Genomic DNA, 19,256 nt, shown 5'->3' on the forward strand with positions numbered 1-19,256 from the left:
GAGTGTCCAGAAAATACAAAATATAAATCCAGTGCATTATTATTATTGCTATAATTATTATTAGTATTAGTATCAGTATGATTATGATTGTGATTAAGATTATGATGATGATTAAGATTAAGATTATGATGATGAATATTATTATGATTATTATGATGATGATGATTATTATTACTAGGGTTAGTAGTGACTTGAAGGAAGTCCCAGGTTTGAGTCCCAGGCCTGAATGGAGCCTATGTGTGTTTGCATAGCTGCTTTAAGGCTCTTGTTGAAGGATGGGTGAAATGCAAATAAAACTTCAGGTGTTGCAAAGGTTTATATTAGACGTGATGGGTCTTTCCATGAACAGCGCCTCAAAGCAGGTCCAGTAAGTCTATGATGATACTAAGATTGGCCTCTTTTACCACATCCAAAATGAACACATGTGTGTGCAAGGTACCACTGCTATTCTGCATTACAACCAGATACAGTTATTCTGCCTGAAAAATACCCACCATTTCTGCCAGGTTTTCAGAGTGGCATTTCAAAAGGTCACCTTTCGTTGCTCGCAGGTTTCTTCAACTCGAAAACTGCAGCTAACTTTCTTTTCCACACTCTGCAACATTCACCATCTCCCGGTGTCTTTCCGATGCCTTTGAGGACACAAAGTGCTTCTATATTGATATTTTGGTCCTTTGCTGGATAAAAAAAGAAAAAAGAAAACAGAACTCTTGGGTCATTAGGTCTGTTAAAGTCCAAGTAGTGATGTTGGTTATCTCTTCTGCTCCAGTGTGATCTATAGTGATGAATGAGCGTTGCTATCGCCACAGCCATTAACACAGAGAATAGACCCCAACTCGCTGTCTCCATAGACTCTTATAGGTGTCAGGCCCCTAGAGTCAAACCCTCACATACTGAGGAGAAAACGGCGACTACTTATGATTTCAATGCGGTAATTCAAAGAGTTTTCCCCCACAATGCAATGCTGTTTGTCACCCATCGTGCATTGATCCCTGTCAAGGACGGAAAACATTTTATTTGCGCTCTTCGATTAAACTTTGCTTCAAGGAGAATAGGGATCAATTAAGGATTAATCTGGTATCTTTTTTTTATGACAACAAGGAATGGATGCCGCAGTATTGTAATCGATGGTGAAATAAACAAAGCAGCATCTGTCTGCGAGAGGGAGAACGGAGTACTACTTTCATCGGTAGCACACTAATAGCAGGGTAGTAGAACGGATACAGCCTCCTATTCATCTAACAACACGGTAGTTATAGGGTTGTATGTATTTTTTAGTGGTATGTTTCAAATGCTTCTTTGTATTTTCCTACATTTGAACTTATTTTAAGTGGAGATGCGAGGCCTGTGTGATCATTTCAAACACTTCAAAGACAGGAGCAGCTTGATTTATTTTGGAGAGTGATCTGTTTTTCAATAAGTTTGTGTCGGCTTAACGGTGTGAATAAACAAGTTTGACAGTAAAATAGTTTTTGGCTTGACGCCGCGTGCGTCCCCAAGCGACGTCATGCTGGAAAAAGGAAACTGAAAAAAGTGTCTGTGGAAGTCGCTATAAGTAAAGTGTAATTTATCTTGATTAAAGGGACTATGCAGAGTTTAAACATGTTAAAATTATGTATTTTCCTCCCCATACATGTGCCAGCAATGTCCTAATGTGTAGAATGAGCCCAGACCTGTTCACCACAACTGCCTCTAAAATCCTGCAGTGTCACTTAAAAAGTTGTTAATTCGGGTCCAAAGTGCCGTCATGCACGAGCTTAAAGTGATAGCAAGTTTTCAACGTGAGGAGAGATAGAGTAAAATGTGAAAGTGAACTATCAAATTCCTCCCCTCTTTAACCAGAAAACCCTTCTTCGTTTGCAAAATGAGGAGAACAGGAACAGAATTTTCCAAAGTAAACGATCAAGCTCCTGATTGGACCTGACAGGCTGATCCACAGGAAAAGCTTGTCTCATTGGTCAACGTGGGAGGAGACTAGATTCTGATTAGTGTCTGAGATGGAGAAGGAGGGACTTTAGTAAAAATAATATATATTTATCATTACTTACTTAAGGCGAGACACTCCCGGTGAATGGGGAAAAAAAGTTAATTTAGAGACATCAAATTGAAACTTTTGCTGAAAATTACTGATATAAATATGAGAAAAAAATGTTTTGCATTTGTTCTGTCATTTTATGTTTTCACATAAAAACGAGGCATTTTGTGCATGAAAATGGTCAAAATTGCCTATATTTTCACTTTAATATAGAAGCTGCAGTTACGCATATAACCAGAGGTGGCAGTAGTGAGTATAAAATGACTAACTTGCACCCAGTCCCTTTAATAGTTTTAATTGCATTAAACCTTTTGTAATTAATGAATCGGAATTTATCGGAAAAAGTACCGGTTCTGCTAGTAATCCAGTAAAGACTGTAAGTGACAGCTCGGCATGGCTGTATATAAAAACAGTGTTCTATTTTTAATTTGAAGGAACTACAATACTGATGAGAATTTTTTTCCTCACGTTTTTAAGTGTTTTTGTTGTGTTTTTGTCACTTTTTTGATAAAATAAGATAATCCTTTATTGATCCCATAACGGAGAAATACACTTGTTGCATTTGGCATTCAATAAGATCACTCAGGGTGTGTAAAACAGACAGGAAATGTGCAAACAGTTAAATAGTAGAAAAAAGAGGTATCTTGTGTACAATTAGTAAAAGCAAAAATCCGGAATTATAACAATAAGGAAATAAGAATAGATAAAAATAGAATAAAAATTAGGACAGACTATAAAAAGAAAAGAAAAGAATATCGAGGTGCAAAGTTTGCAGTCCTAGTGCAGGTTGTCAGTAAGTGCTGGTACAGGGAATAAAGTGGTGCTGATACAGAGATTATTTGTTTGTATACTATTTTTCTGGCTTTTTCATCACTCATTTGTCACATTTTCGTCACTTTTTTGTGACTTTTTCTTGTGTTTGTGTCACTTTTTTATTATGTAAATATTTTTTATTATTTACCGCACACACCGCTGAACATCCAGGGGGAAGACATTGAGGAGGTGGACAGTTTCAAGTACCTGGGTGTTCACCTCAACAATAAACTGGACTGGTCCCACAACACCAACGCCCTGTACAAGAAGGGCCAAAGTCGCCTCCACCTTCTGAGGAGACTGAGGTCGTTCAGAGTGAGCAGGCCTCTGCTCAGGACTTTTTATGACTCTGTGGTGGCCTCTGCTCTCCACTACGCTGCCGTGTGCTGGGCCCCGGGCAGCACAGAGCGGGACAAGAACAGACTGAACAAGCTGGTCAGGAGGGCCAGCTCCGTCCTGGGCTGCCCCCTGGACTCTGTGGAGGAGGTGAGGGACAGGAGGGTGTTAGCCAAGCTCACCTCCATCATGGACAACACCTCCCACCCACTGCACGGGACTGTAGAAGAGCTGAGCAGCTCTCTCAGTGGAAGACTGAGACACCCACAATGCAGGACGGAGCGCTACCGCAAAGCCTTCATCCCCACTGCTGTCAGACTGTACAATAAGACTGTGAAGTAACGCCGACTGTAACAAGTGAATTTCTCCTTTGTGAGATTAATAAAGGTTTATCTTATCTTATCTTATCTTATCTTAATTGTTGCTTCTCTGGCACTCTGGCGCTCTTTTATCACGTTTTTTGTTGTCTTTTCTCTATTTTGATGCTTTTTTTGAGAGAAACTTTTAGATTTGGGTACAGCGAAACTTGAGAGAATGTGCATGGTTCAGCTGGGGGTTAAGATATTAAATACGACGAGCCGAAATGTTTGAGGTAAACAAAGAAATACAGGGCTGTTGTGGGCTTCACTGAGAGCTGTCCATGGTGCTGAAGGTACACATAGCATTCTCATACGGCAAAAACTGTGGGGCGTTCAATGGAAATATTGTTCTTCAAGTCGACTCTATCTGTCACTGATGTCAAATCTTCCAAACTTAAGGCAAGGCAACTTTATTTATACCACACATTTCATACACAAGGCATCTCAATGCGCCTTTAAGGGGAACAATATCCACAATCAGGTGATTTATTATTGCACTGAATCAGCGTTTTTTCCTTTCCAATGAAACTAGTTTAGATTTGTGTATTTATTTTTTCAAATAAACAAGATATCCATAACCTTGATGAAAAGGTTTATCTTTCTATGTCAACAAAATATACCCATACATTACATTACAGATTCTATTTTGGGGCTTTTTTACACATGCAGTAAAAGGCCTTGTTTCCAGATGTGTCAGTCATTCACAGCAAAGATTTAGTGAAATTGGAAAATTAATTGGTTTGAAGGAAATTGTCCACACTTGTTCACGAGTGTACTACATTTACAAGTGACCGGGCTATGACTTTCTGGTGAATGCAGCAGCCACACAGAAAATAGCACTGGCTTATGTTGTCACAGAGGAATTCAGTTTAATCCGTAATGGGCAAAAATAAGCTTTTCTCAGCCACCAAAATAGCGTGCCGTGTTTGCCAATAACAGCACCAGTTATTCCAGTGCGAGCCACGGAAACACATTTCCCACTGAGGACTGTGCGAGAGTTATGGAAAGTGTTTTAAGTGCTAATTGAAAAACTTCTCATTTGACAACTCACATATATCCCCCCCTTTTTATCCCTCAAATGTGCTCCTGTGCCCTTTCAACACACACGTACGCACACATACACACGCATATTCATTAGCGCAAATGGAATTAAGGGGATTGGAGGCATAATCTCCTTCCCCCATGCGATGTGAGCGAATGGAGCCGGTAATTTCCCGCCTCGAACTACAAACTCGGGCTCGGTTTAAAACGATGGAGTCGCTCGCCACTTGCAGCGCATGAATGATTTACAACACAGACTCCTGCTCCCAACCGCCACATGCCATTACACCAGCGCAGTCCGCTGCTTAAGCCTTCAGTACAGGGAGCGAGTGGAGAAGCTGTACCCCTAGAATAGTCAATCTGCTTTCAAGACCAATCAGCCATAATATTATGACTACCTGCATAATCCTGGCCGTTACAGTGATATGTGTTTGACACAAAAATACCAGCAGATTCATATGTTTGCAAGTGATTTTTATTATTTCCACTGCTTGATTTAAACTGACCGGAGAAAGTGAAGTTTTGGGCATGCTCTGACCCAGTGTTTTTTTTGTTTTGTTTTTTTGCAGTAGAAAAATCAAAAGGCACCCCGACAAACAAAAATGTCGCAAAAAGTATATTCATTAAAATTTAGTGATCTAGTCCAGGGGTGTCCAAACTACGGCCCCCGGGCCAACTGCAACCCGTGGCCCACTTTTAATTGGCCCGCTGCTAATTCTAAAAATATAATTGAAACCATTCATCCATTAAATCCATTAATAGAAAGCAGTGATGATGGCTGTTTTTTTTTTTTTTTTTCTACTTTAAGTATATTCAATTAAAAAGCATAGTTAACATTTCATTGAATTTGCTAACTTTAATACAATAGAGGTGAAGTTATAAATCCGACCTCTACTGAGTGTGGCCTAGATGTTTGTATATTTTTCTGTATGTGGCCCTCAGTGTTTTGGGTATGTTCTGACCCAGTGCTTTTGTTTTCTTTCTTTTACAATAGAAAAATCACAAGGCACCCCAACAAACAAAAATGTCACACAAAGTATATTCAATAAAAGATCATCTAGTCCAGGGCTGTCCAAACTACGGCCTGCGGGCAAACTGCGGCCCGTGGCCCACTTTTAATTGGCCCACTACAAATTAAAAAATATATATATATATTTGTTTGCTTTAATTGAATATATATAAATAAATGAAAATCCATTAACAGAAAGCTGTGATGACGGATGTTTTTTTTTTTTACTTTAAGCATATTAAATTAAAAAGCATATTGAATTTGCTAATTTTAATACGATAGAGGGGAAGTTATAAGTCTGACCTCTACTGAGAGCGACCCAGTTGATCTAGTCAAAATCTATCCACTGTGTGAAATCTGTGCCTGCGTAGTTGAACATACCCCGCAGACCCCGAGAGTAACCGGCCTCATCAATATGAGGCAGATTTTAATTAAAAAAGCAGCTTATGATTCAGAGGATGCGTTTATGGGTTCTGTGCGTGTTCTCTTTGCCTTTGCTCTCTGCCCTGCCGTGTGTCCACTCTGCAGAAGGAGAGAGTGAGAGAGACAGCGAGGGTCCAGAGCAGACACACACCGGTCTGTCCCGTTCATTTGGGAATAATTAAAAGCAAAGACCTTTTTCCTGACAACCCCTTATAACGCTTCATTGCTGCTTCATTTGTTGCTAGTTTTAAAGGGGGGGTATTATGCAAAATCGACTTTTTCAAGCTTGACATCATGTTATTATGTAATTCCCTCATTAAAAACATGCCTGAAGTGTTGCCTTGGCACATTCACGTATTTTTGAGAACTCTGATGGCGGCCATTTTAGGGATAGGTTTGCCTGAGTCCTCCTAGGAACGCCCCCACCTCCTGGAGACGCCTCCGAGCTTTCGTCACCAGCCGAGTAACCAATCACTGCTCCTCAGCAGAACCCCCTCCCCACTGATGCCACAGACGCCGTGTGGAGGGGGCGTGTCGGAAAGGGTCAGAGGTTCTCAAAGAGACAGAGGCCTATTTCAAGACATTTGCTACAGCCATTTTGAGAGAGCAATTTTATACAAGGCAGTTATTCTAATTTACTGCGTTTACAGACCAACAGAAGGTCATCATTGTAGTGAGCTATAGACTGGTGCTATGTGATTGAAAAAAGCATAATACCCCCTCTTTAAGCAACTTTCCAGCGTATTTCGGACAGACACGGACTGTCATTTTTACAATGTGTATGTTCTAGCCTAATAGGGGTGGGTTGGATAAGGGCTTACGTGTGGGCCCCATGCTACATGCTAATCAGGTGAAATCTCCATGGCACCCCTGATGATTTCTGGCGCCCTAAGGTTCTGTGGCACCCTGGTTAGGAAACACTGACCCAGGTGTCCATTTAGTCTAATCAGGCTTTTTTTTTTAAAGTAGTTGTTGAGAAGGAGAAGGAGAAGGAGAAGGAGAAGAAGAAGAAGAAGAAGAAGAAGAAGAAGAAGAAGAAGAAGAAGAAGAAGAAGAAGAAGAAGAAGAAGAAGAAGAAGAAGAAGAAGAAGAAGAAGAAGAAGAAGAAGAAGAAGAAGAAGATGTGTTGACCTGATAAGAAGACCTCAGTGGGTCTCTGTGGAATTAGTCTAGGGATATGGCTACTATACGGTGCTTAAGAAATGTTGTTATAGCTTGAAGCTTCTCTAACCAAGGGGTCGTTAGTCCCTGGAAAATTATACCATGTAGTATTGTCAGGCTGATGTGCAGCAGAAATCGCCAACTGCTACTATCGGGGCCTGTTAGCAACAACATCTGCTACTACCACCTTTCTTAACTCCAAAAAAAAACTCTGTAGTCTTGCTGCACATGAATGACTCACTCGTCCCTTACTCAGCTTGGCCAGACTCTTAGGCATTCAGTACTAAAGAACCGATTCCACTTACAGTCATCTCAGCCGACCATGTGGGATGTGTTGCTTTAGCTTTCCCCACGTTTCGTAATGACCATAGGGCTATGATGAAGTGTATTGTTGCGTTTATTTAGCGGCACTATGATTTGGAAATACCACAAGATCAAAGTTCCAGCCTGGCCCGGGTCAGTGTTAGCTCCCCATTGTCGCTGCAAACAACAAACACGTATAATCTATGCATGGAGCGCAGCCAGTCCCTCTTTGAAATGTATATTGGTCTATTTGGATGTGCATAGGGCCTCAAAGGTCAAAAGAACAGAGGAAAAGATAAGGCATTTATATGTACAAAAATCAAGCAGCAATGGCATGCACATGAATTGTTTTGCCTCTTGTTTGTTTTGGTAGGACATGAATAATACATGCACATCCACAGCTATTTAAAAGGCAACACAGTTTCCCGGTGGCAGATCAGACACGCTACACAAGAGTGGCAAACGTAGACTTTTCTCGAAACACTTCTGGAAGGGAGTGTCGCGCGGTAATACAATTCCAGGAGCAGGAACCTTATTTCCCTTGTGTGCAAGTAAGTGTTAAAGCTAAGCATAGTTTTGACATTTGTTTTGGCGATACTCTTGTCAAGTATGTTGTCACCAAACACTTCCTCATAAAATAACAGTTAAATTGTATGTGTTTAAAAAATGTTGTCACTTTTGTCTGAACTATTCTGACTCTGAAGATGTGTTGAAGAACTAGATGAGACAACGTTGTGGGCCATTGCATTGATGAAGATAAGTGCTCTCCAGTACATAGTGCATACACTGCGTTCCATATTATTATGCAAATTGTATTTCAGTGCCAAAAAGGTAAAAAAAAAAAAGTTTTTCAATGAAACTCATGGATGGAATTGTGTCTCAGGGCTCTTTGAATCACTGGCATCAATCTCAGATGCCTGGGGTGACTAGTTCTCTGGTAAACCCAGTTAAGGGAAAAACTACTGAAAAAGGACGTTCCACATTATTAAGCAGATCATCATTTTCAAGCAATATGGGAAAGAAAAAAGATCTCTCTGCTGAGGAAAAGCGTGAAATAGCTGAATGCCTGGGTCTAGGTATGAAAACCTTTGATATTTCATGGAAGATTAAGCTTAATCATTGTACTGTTAAGAGATGTGTGACTGATTCAGAGCACACACGGGTTTGTGCAGATAAAGGCGCAATGAGGACGGTTTCTGCCAGACAAATACATCAGATGGATAGAACAGCTGCTACAAAGCAGCAAACAGGTATTTGAAGCTGTTGGTACCCCTGGAATTTCCCGAACATTGAGGTGTAGGACCCTCCAGAGGCTGCAGTTGTGCATAAAACGTCTATCCGGCCTCCCCTAAACTGTTAATTGAATGTTCATGAACAGAAACGGCTGCTGTGGGCCCAGAAATACACAAAGACTAATTTTCAAACAGTCTTGTTCACTGATGAGGCCGTGTAACCCTGGATGGTCAGATCAATGGAGTCGTGGATGGTTGGTGAATGGCCACAATGTCCCAACAAGGCTGTGACGTCAGTAATGAGGGGCACAATCATGTTTTGGGCCAGAATCATGGTAAAAGAGCTGGTCGGCCCCTTTAGGATCCCTGAGGGTGTGAAAATGACCTCTGAAAAATATACGCAGTGCATTGTTTCTTTGTGCAACAATATTTTGTACAGCGCAGTTGCTAATTATACCTGTAAATTTGCCGGTAAAACTAAAGGTATTTAAATTCAAAGTGAGGAGCCAACTAATTAGTGCTGTTTTGGAAGCTGCCACAGAAAGGCAACAAATTAGCTTCTTGCTCATTCCGTTCCCATTCCTTTTTCCATTTGTTAATTTCCGTTTCCCCCCCGCGCGCGTCAACGTTGGTCCTCAGGTAACAATAGATTAACAGGGCATCCGTTCAATTACCTCCGTCACCTCCTCAAGCCAAAAGAAAATCAGTTTTAGAGTTCGCCACCCGCAAGGTACCCTGGCTGGCTGGAAACGATTCAGGAGGGCGGAGAAATCTCTCACAACCTGAAAGAAAGATCCCTGACCTTTTTAAAATGGCAACGACAAGTGTTAGACGTGCCCTGCCAGCTACTTGGGTTGACACTCGGAGGGAATCAAGACAGTGAGCGATGGCCTATACAAATATTCACGTCACAAAGAGAGCAATGGAGAGGCAGCGCTGTCCATCTTAAACTCTCCGAAAGGGTGAGATTTTGCTCCACTCAGCAGATGTGCGCGGTCGCGAGTGTTTGTGAATGTGTCCAGAGCTGACGACTGCTTGGTATGTTTTGGTTTGCAGTGCTGTGCTGCTCCTGCTGAATGCCAATGAGACATCTGCCCACGCTAAGTGTGTGTGTGTGTGTAGGTGTGTGTGTGTTGTGTGTGTATGTTGGCAAACGCAAGGTGTTCCCTGGCTGTCCCCTTCTTTCAGTAGCAAAATCAATCTGGCTGACACCACCGGCACGTTATGCACCCTAACATCAGCGGAACCAGTATGTTTGTCTTCTGTCAATCTCGAAACCATCGTCTAGACCGGCTTCCATTTGTCGTATAATGTCCTCTTGTCCATAATTGACCTGCCCGTGTTGTTCTTGAATGTTGTGCTGTGATGTGGCCGCAAGGGCTCGGTGTCTCTGTGAAACAAGTTTGTCATGGATTGTCGCGTGTGTAAATCTCTATGAATGGAACGATTTTTTATCGCACTCAAGAAAACTGGCTCGTGACTATTTTCTGCTCAATCAAACCCAACTCGGCAGGTCTGTCACATAACTCAAACTAATCTGGCCGCAAGGATTTACACTACGGCCTGTCTACATGGCTGCTTTCTCTTCAGCCCTAAACTAGAGCTAAGATCGGGCCCAAAAAATCAAGCCCGACCCAAGCCCGAGCAATTAACTTGAATTGTCGGCCCAAGCCTGAAACAAACCCAGTGTAAATAATAATTTATCTAGTGCCCGGTCAGAGCCTCAGTGTATTTAGAAGCAGCGCGCACGGCACATGTGCACGCAGCAGCGTTGCGCACATTCCTGGGCAGGCCGAGAGACGTGTGCGGTGTGGGGCAGGCGGCAGGAGCAGCAGTGCAGGCTGTCAGTGTAACTCCTCTATGCTCTCTCTCCTCCTCCTCCTTGTTGTTCATAAACATCGCGCTGCATTTGCAAAAGCCTACTTTTTACGCACAAACAGGAGCCAAACTACTTATTTTAGCCACTGTAAGTTAAGCGCTGTCCTGAGATAAAGAGTGAATAGGGATGTTCTCTGTTCTCGAGCGTGAAGCCCGTTCATTTAAACAGAGAACGAGGGAAAATATTCTCTGCTCAAATCTGATGTTTAGTAGATTGATTTGTGTAAAATGGCCAATGTTCATTTGCAGCAACATGTCAACTCTGTCAACAGCTTTGTTTTCGTGTAGTGACTGATATTATGTTGGACTTCTCCAGCCCCATGTTGAAAGATAGGAGAAAATGGGCGGCCACAATTCATGGCGGCGCCCACACGAACATCCGGAATAAGGTGAATAGTCTAAGCCAATAGTTTAGATTTTTATTAGGAATTATAATTATATTAATAAAAAAAAAAAAGTTCTTGAAACCCGACTCAAATCTGACTGTCATCCGTGATATCTCAGCCTGACCTGGCGCGAATTTCAGGTCGGGCTTAATATCTTACCTCTACCCTAAACTACTGTTCACCTTTCAGTTTACAATTGTATTTCTTTTGTATCCAAAACATTTCAAATGTTTGTAAAAAGGCCCTGAAGAAGACGATCTTATTGAAAATGAGGGAGACCTTTGGAAAATCCTTTTTGATGCAGGAAAAGTGCCTTGGTTTGCAAGGCACTTTGTATGCATTAATTTTTTTAGTTCACATCTTTGCTCAAACAATAACTCCGGACTCGTGTAAAGTTGAGTAGCAACGCCGGCATTGGCAGCTCACCTTACATCCAAGAGAATTATTAATCGCTGCGTTCCCTCCGGGAGAGGGAAGCATTTATATCTGTTTGTGAGTGCCGTAGCAAGAGGAAAAATGTGCATACATTTGAATATGACACACATGAGATGAATCATCACAGCATGACTCGACTTTTTATTTAGACCTTTTTGCCGTGCAAATAATTCATGAGGATGATGAATAGGAAATTAAGCCATGGGGTTTTCTCCCCTTTTAATGCACAGTGTAAAGTAATTTTGGAGGGAGAGAGATGCAAACTGCTGCAGTGGTCTTGTTGATCACACAACTGCACTTTTATAGATGTATTCATCATCTAAATGCTCATCAATATGCATATACCCCAGAGTACTGGCTTCCCCTTTTTTCCACCATGACTGTAATTTTCTCTTGCCACATGCAATGCCTCAATGAATTAGATTACAGGGGAAATGTTGAAAATGATTTGTAATTTGAACCAAATTGAGCACTTTTTGTGTCTCACTGCAGGACTTCTTAATGGTTTATGAAACATCCACGCATTTGCAACTAAAACATTGTCATTTAGCAATCACCATACTGACCTTTCTCCGCCTCTCCTCTCTGTCCAGATCCCTCAGATCAGCTACGCCTCCACCGCTCCGGAGCTCAGCGACAACACGCGCTACGACTTCTTCTCTCGGGTGGTGCCTCCGGACTCCTACCAGGCCCAGGCCATGATGGACATAGTCACTGCCATGGAGTGGAACTACGTCTCCACCCTCGCGTCTGAAGGAAATTATGGGGAGAGCGGAGTGGAGGCCTTCGTCCAGATTTCCAGAGAAACAGGTAGGACCAGCCTTACAGAAAGTCGCTGTTGCAATGGGAAATATCATGCTGCGCCGGCGGTTGGATCGTGGTGAATGTGTCGACCCATTTGAAGGGAGCGACTCAGGCAAGAGGGGCCGGGGACTGTGGGAATAGTCGAAAAGAGCTTCGAGGAATAATTCAAATGAGCCCAGCTTTGATGTAATGCAGTTGTAAAGATGAAAATACACTGCACTGATACAGCTTGTACTGGAATAGTTGACTGCAAGATCTATATTCAGATTCCGAGAGGGACCACTTGCTGAATTTGTAGCCTCATTGCACCACATACAGACCGCAATAGTCGATAGTGGATGTCCTGACCTAGACATCCAGGGACCTGTACTTTGTCATTCCAATGATAAGGAAAGAGCTGTTCACATGCCACCTGTGCATAAGTGCAATAAGATTAAGACATCTTGAGTGATTGATTTAATGTGGTCATAATTATGTTGTGTTATAGTTATTGGTCCTGTAAAACTGTCAAGTTCCTAAAGCCACACGCACACACAGAACATTGCAGGTTGGATGTCGCTATGTCAAAAGAGCAAATGAAGTGCAGTGAAACTCAAAACATTTTTTAACGCAATTATACTTAAAAATTGTACCCAGCTTTCTTTAGTTCAGCTACTTTTGTGATGTTTATAGTTTCACTTCCTTATTGGACACTGACAGGAAGCTACATAGAAGAAGGTAAACAATTTTATACTGTTGCCGTGCCGACCATGTTAAGTCAATGAGAAATGAGTGAGTCGAACTGCTATAGATACAGACGGCATCTCGTCATAGAAGGGGGCGTGGCCTCGCCGAGGGGGAAAATAGAATCTTTTGGGAAACACAATTTTCCACTCTTTTTAGCCATTTGCTGGTGGAACATGAACTTATTTATCACATACAAATAAAGTCCAGTGTAAATCGGGGCCATATGGATATTTTCTCACAGTGTTAGCATGTTAGCATGATGCTGACATGTAGCATCATGTTGGCATTCGCCGTTTTTTAATGTAGGCTATTTATGAGCAGTTGAGAGGACCACTTTGCTCCTCTCCTTGTCTTTGTATTTTTATTGAGTAGAAAACTATATTCATTATTCAGCATTTGTTAAAGTAGTTTTTGAATAATTAGAGAAAGTTTAGATTTTTCTCAAAAAAAAAAAGTTTTCAAAAATGAGATACCAGGGATGCCGTCTGTATCTATGGAAAGTTAACTTCATCTATGTCACTTCCTGTCAGCAGCTTAAAAATAAAAATAAAAATAACTTTTCTGCCCAACATTTCTTCATTAAATTGCTGCTTCACTGAAATAAAATGATTATTATGCAACTGCCGAATTTGCAAGTAATGTCATTCATCTAAATCATATCATATCATCATATTTTCAAAAGCATTAAACCTGTCATATGCATTTAAAGCGGACACATCTTGCAGACAAGCCCGCAATGTCCCACTCACTGCCAAGTCAAGAGTTGGGTCTGTGGAGAGGAAAGGACGCTTAACCTCTTAACCTCCACTTTAACCAAGCACATTTTGATCAGTTTGCCTTTACCCAAATCTAAAAAGCTAAGATCTGCAAAACTAAGCAAGGATTTTCCCGTTTTCACTTTTTTCAAGGGTAAGAGGTTAATGTACGAACGTTTTCAATATTTTTTCACCACCTTAGCAGACAATAATTCTTGCATTTTAACTTTTTTTTAAAATAAACGCAGGGGAAAGCTACTCTGTGCGGCTTTAAACATGCTTAAGTTGACCGTCCTTTAAAGTCTAAATATCAAATCCCCTTCAATCCAGCAGCTTCAGCAATAGCATTGTTTTATTGTTGGCTTTTTTTTTTAGCTTGTTTCTGCACTGTATCTCTTCTTAAAACACTCACAGATGTTGGTCTTATATGCAGCATGATATTACCGCCAAGGACACAAGAAAGTGAGGTATCACAGCGGTATAGGTCACATTTTATAATACGCTGCATGATGGCCTGTATTGTCAAATAAACCAGACAGTGGAGTGAACCTATTTTCATGTAGGAGGGAAGATGAGCATGCGGGGCTAAATTGCTGGATGAAAATTACAGTGGAGACTTAAACAAAAGTGAAGGTTTGAAAGAAAAGTGCTGCGTTTTTTTCAAAGTACTTCAATTACTGTGCTATGGACAGTGCTGTTTCTAGCCCTGCGGAGAATTCAGTTTGGGAAACATCAGGTATAAACTACTTAGTCTATTTTTTAAGTGGTTCATAATCTATTATAGGCTATATACTTGGGCATTACAATGATTAATGCATGTCGGTTAATACAGGGTTAAAAGTGCGGCCTTTGAATCTATACATCTTATATACATTTGAGGCTCTTTATCATGAAGTAGCCTTGTATACATTACTATGCAAAGGTTCCATCACGTAAGGTTAATATAGAGCGACTTTTTCTTTTAATTACAGTATTATTACTACCTGGGGATACAGTACTTTGGCTATTAATCAAAAAACAATAGTCACCTCTCAGCGCTTGTCAAGTACCGCCGATTTCACTTCATGAAACAGAAGAAAAGTTAAGAGCTCAACAATGAGCCGGATATCTAACACGGCAACAGACAAAGAAAATGAATATCCTGAGGTCTAACAGTTGACTGTGAAGCAGCAGGAAGTTATCCCGGGGCATTCCCCGTCTTTAGAGCCTCCGCAGAAAAGGGAAAAACAAAAAGAAGTGAAGGAGAGATCCACTCCCAGACATTCGCTCACTGGTGACAGCGTGTAACCCGGGATGGAAAATGTTGGTATTCAAATCCAGCGACGTGCGGTGAGGTTTGCAGCTGCGAGGCACATATTGTATAGACTCCAATATGAAGTCAACAAAACTGCAGGTAGATGCAACTTGCGGTCTCCGGCAGCTGTGCGAATGTTCCTTACATTGAAATGAAATGTATTCTCACGTTACAAATAAGACTTAGAAGACAACATGATGTGTACAGTTTCCTGCCCCGCGTGGAAATGTATTGACAATCCTGATGCAGTATATGATGTTCCCGTTATTTGCACCATCAAGATTTGTGTATGGCATTTCATCCATAAATAGCCGGTCTAGTCAATAAAGCTTTTACTGTTAATCATCCCTTCACGTTTAAAATGCCTCTCCTAAATAAAAATATAACAGACTGTGTGACGGGGCGCCAGTAGTCACCTCGTCACTCTCTGTCCCTGCGCGCCTCTTCCTCTCCCCTCTCCTGGGAGAGTGCTGGCGTTGGGAGCGCTCGGGCGCGCTCTCGCTCCAAGACTGAATCCCCGCAGGCCGCGCACGCATCCCGCGGTCATGCGTCATACAAACTGTCCCTCCGTAAAACACTGGTTTTCCCGGCTGTAGCGCACGAGGGTGCACACTCGTGCCTACATGCCACATCATTTTCTCACCTGCTCCTGCTGTCCCGTCAGTCCGGTCGCCGCGGGTAGTGTGGCCAAACAGAGGCACTTCCTGGGCCGCGTCATGTAGCCCGTGGTGGCGCGCTGGGGCCAACCACGTGACCCGGGCTGGTCCATTTTGGTTGTTATGTAATGGTTTTGTGATTTCTTGTGTTTGTATGTGAGTTTCTGTTGGCCTTTGTAAAGAACGTTATTTTCATTAGAGTGGTGTGAATATTTTGTGTTATTAGGCCCGAGCGCCATACATGGCGATAGGGACTATTGCTTCTGCAACGCAGGGGGGCACCAGGGTGCGCTTCGATGCCGTACGGAGTGCACAACGGACACGACAGCCACCTCCGACCACGACAGACGCATAGGACTCGGCCAGAGCTTTCCGAAAATGTCTAATGTGTAAAAACAGCTACAATGGAAAAACGCCTATATTGTTTTTGCTTTTGCAGAAAAGCCTTCCCGGGGGCTTCAGCGGCCAACCGCGCGCTCCACGTACACGCCAGAAAAAAAGGACCCACAACTTTTTTGAGCGCCTTAGCCAGAGCTTTCCAACGGTGTACAGCATGTGGTGGTAACGGCAACGGCTTAGGTTTTTTGGGCAAAAAACGATTATTTTTCTTTCTTTCTTTCTATCTTTCTTTCTTTCTTTCCGCCTCTTAAAACTGGATTTTCACCCCCTGAACGTGCGCGAAAACTCAATTAAAAATCACCGAAAAATCCGGTCTGGTGAAAAATTTACGAAAATGTGAGTGTCCAATGTGGGACGTGCAAAATGGCACAACAGCGCCACCTGCAAATTTGAAAAAAATAATTCAGTGACGGAGAGCCTCCACCAACTTGGACACACACTCGCGCCTTTGGGCACAGACATTGTCCAGGTCGTGACCAGCAAAAAACATTATTATGACCCCGCCCCCTGACAAACAGGAAGTCCCCTATTTTGAGTGGAAAAATGAGGAAAAGTCAAATTGCCTCCACGCTGATGTCGCATTTGAACGAACTCCTCCGTGGGCGTTTGTCCGAATGAGCTTCTGATCGCTTCTAACTCATCTACACATGTTGGGGATCAAAAGTTATCCAAAGAATTTTGCTACGTTTTGCGGTCTTCGTCCAGTGGAGCCCCAAAGTTGACCTTTATTTTGGCGATTTCTGAGACCTCAATAATGGCCCCCGTTCGCACAAACTAGCTCAGATTATTACCAAAACTCATACACATGTTGCCCCTTCACCCCCGCATACATGACATGAGGTTTGGTGGCAGTGAACCCAACAGCGCCCCCTATAAAATGCATGTTCATGTCATCACTCATTCACTGGGTACGTACCAGAGAGTCATGACCCTGACAGTTGCATGCGCCTTGGTCAGAGCTTTCCGAAAATGTATAATATATGGTATTTCGAGCAACGGGAACCCTTGTTAGGCCCGAGCGCCATACATGGCGATAGGGACTATTGCTTCTGCAACGCAGGGGGGCACCAGGGTGCGCTTCGATGCCGTACGGAGTGCACAACGGACACGACAGCCACCTCCGACCACGACAGACGCATAGGACTCGGCCAGAGCTTTCCGAAAATGTCTAATGTGTAAAAACAGCTACAATGGAAAAACGCCTATATTGTTTTTGCTTTTGCAGAAAAGCCTTCCCGGGGGCTTCAGCGGCCAACCGCGCGCTCCACGTACACGCCAGAAAAAAAGGACCCACAACTTTTTTGAGCGCCTTAGCCAGAGCTTTCCAACGGTGTACAGCATGTGGTGGTAACGGCAACGGCTTAGGTTTTTTGGGCAAAAAACGATTATTTTTCTTTCTTTCTTTCTATCTTTCTTTCTTTCTTTCCGCCTCTTAAAACTGGATTTTCACCCCCTGAACGTGCGCGAAAACTCAATTAAAAATCACCGAAAAATCCGGTCTGGTGAAAAATTTACGAAAATGTGAGTGTCCAATGTGGGACGTGCAAAATGGCACAACAGCGCCACCTGCAAATTTGAAAAAAATAATTCAGTGACGGAGAGCCTCCACCAACTTGGACACACACTCGCGCCTTTGGGCACAGACATTGTCCAGGTCGTGACCAGCAAAAAACATTATTATGACCCCGCCCCCTGACAAACAGGAAGTCCCCTATTTTGAGTGGAAAAATGAGGAAAAGTCAAATTGCCTCCACGCTGATGTCGCATTTGAACGAACTCCTCCGTGGGCGTTTGTCCGAATGAGCTTCTGATCGCTTCTAACTCATCTACACATGTTGGGGATCAAAAGTTATCCAAAGAATTTTGCTACGTTTTGCGGTCTTCGTCCAGTGGAGCCCCAAAGTTGACCTTTATTTTGGCGATTTCTGAGACCTCAATAATGGCCCCCGTTCGCACAAACTAGCTCAGATTATTACCAAAACTCATACACATGTTGCCCCTTCACCCCCGCATACATGACATGAGGTTTGGTGGCAGTGAACCCAACAGCGCCCCCTATAAAATGCATGTTCATGTCATCACTCATTCACTGGGTACGTACCAGAGAGTCATGACCCTGACAGTTGCATGCGCCTTGGTCAGAGCTTTCCGAAAATGTATAATATATGGTATTTCGAGCAACGGGAACCCTTGTTAGGCCCGAGCGCCATACATGGCGATAGGGACTATTGCTTCTGCAACGCAGGGGGGCACCAGGGTGCGCTTCGATGCCGTACGGAGTGCACAACGGACACGACAGCCACCTCCGACCACGACAGACGCATAGGACTCGGCCAGAGCTTTCCGAAAATGTCTAATGTGTAAAAACAGCTACAATGGAAAAACGCCTATATTGTTTTTGCTTTTGCAGAAAAGCCTTCCCGGGGGCTTCAGCGGCCAACCGCGCGCTCCACGTACACGCCAGAAAAAAAGGACCCACAACTTTTTTGAGCGCCTTAGCCAGAGCTTTCCAACGGTGTACAGCATGTGGTGGTAACGGCAACGGCTTAGGTTTTTTGGGCAAAAAACGATTATTTTTCTTTCTTTCTTTCTATCTTTCTTTCTTTCTTTCCGCCTCTTAAAACTGGATTTTCACCCCCTGAACGTGCGCGAAAACTCAATTAAAAATCACCGAAAAATCCGGTCTGGTGAAAAATTTACGAAAATGTGAGTGTCCAATGTGGGACGTGCAAAATGGCACAACAGCGCCACCTGCAAATTTGAAAAAAATAATTCAGTGACGGAGAGCCTCCACCAACTTGGACACACACTCGCGCCTTTGGGCACAGACATTGTCCAGGTCGTGACCAGCAAAAAACATTATTATGACCCCGCCCCCTGACAAACAGGAAGTCCCCTATTTTGAGTGGAAAAATGAGGAAAAGTCAAATTGCCTCCACGCTGATGTCGCATTTGAACGAACTCCTCCGTGGGCGTTTGTCCGAATGAGCTTCTGATCGCTTCTAACTCATCTACACATGTTGGGGATCAAAAGTTATCCAAAGAATTTTGCTACGTTTTGCGGTCTTCGTCCAGTGGAGCCCCAAAGTTGACCTTTATTTTGGCGATTTCTGAGACCTCAATAATGGCCCCCGTTCGCACAAACTAGCTCAGATTATTACCAAAACTCATACACATGTTGCCCCTTCACCCCCGCATACATGACATGAGG

The 19,256-nt window shown here is 42.8% G+C and overlaps 1 protein-coding gene and 1 long non-coding RNA gene across 5 annotated transcripts in view; one reads left to right on the forward strand and one right to left on the reverse strand.

Annotated features, from left to right (window-relative positions):
- The window catches only part of LOC306960201, a 508,646-nt gene that overhangs the window by 291,958 nt on the left and 197,432 nt on the right, over positions 1-19,256 (reverse strand). The window lies entirely within an intron of this gene.
- The window catches only part of grm8a (glutamate receptor, metabotropic 8a), a 431,389-nt gene that overhangs the window by 160,498 nt on the left and 251,635 nt on the right, over positions 1-19,256 (forward strand). For all 4 annotated transcript variants that reach the window (XM_079552404.1, XM_079552402.1, XM_079552405.1 and 1 more), the window contains exon 2: positions 12,005-12,221. In XM_079552404.1, the coding sequence (XP_079408530.1) occupies positions 12,005-12,221 (217 nt within the window). The remainder of the gene's footprint in view (positions 1-12,004; positions 12,222-19,256) is intronic.

This window comes from Gobius niger (assembly GCF_951799975.1).
Source record: "Gobius niger genome assembly, chromosome: 2".
Taxonomy (NCBI): domain Eukaryota; kingdom Metazoa; phylum Chordata; class Actinopteri; order Gobiiformes; family Gobiidae; genus Gobius; species Gobius niger.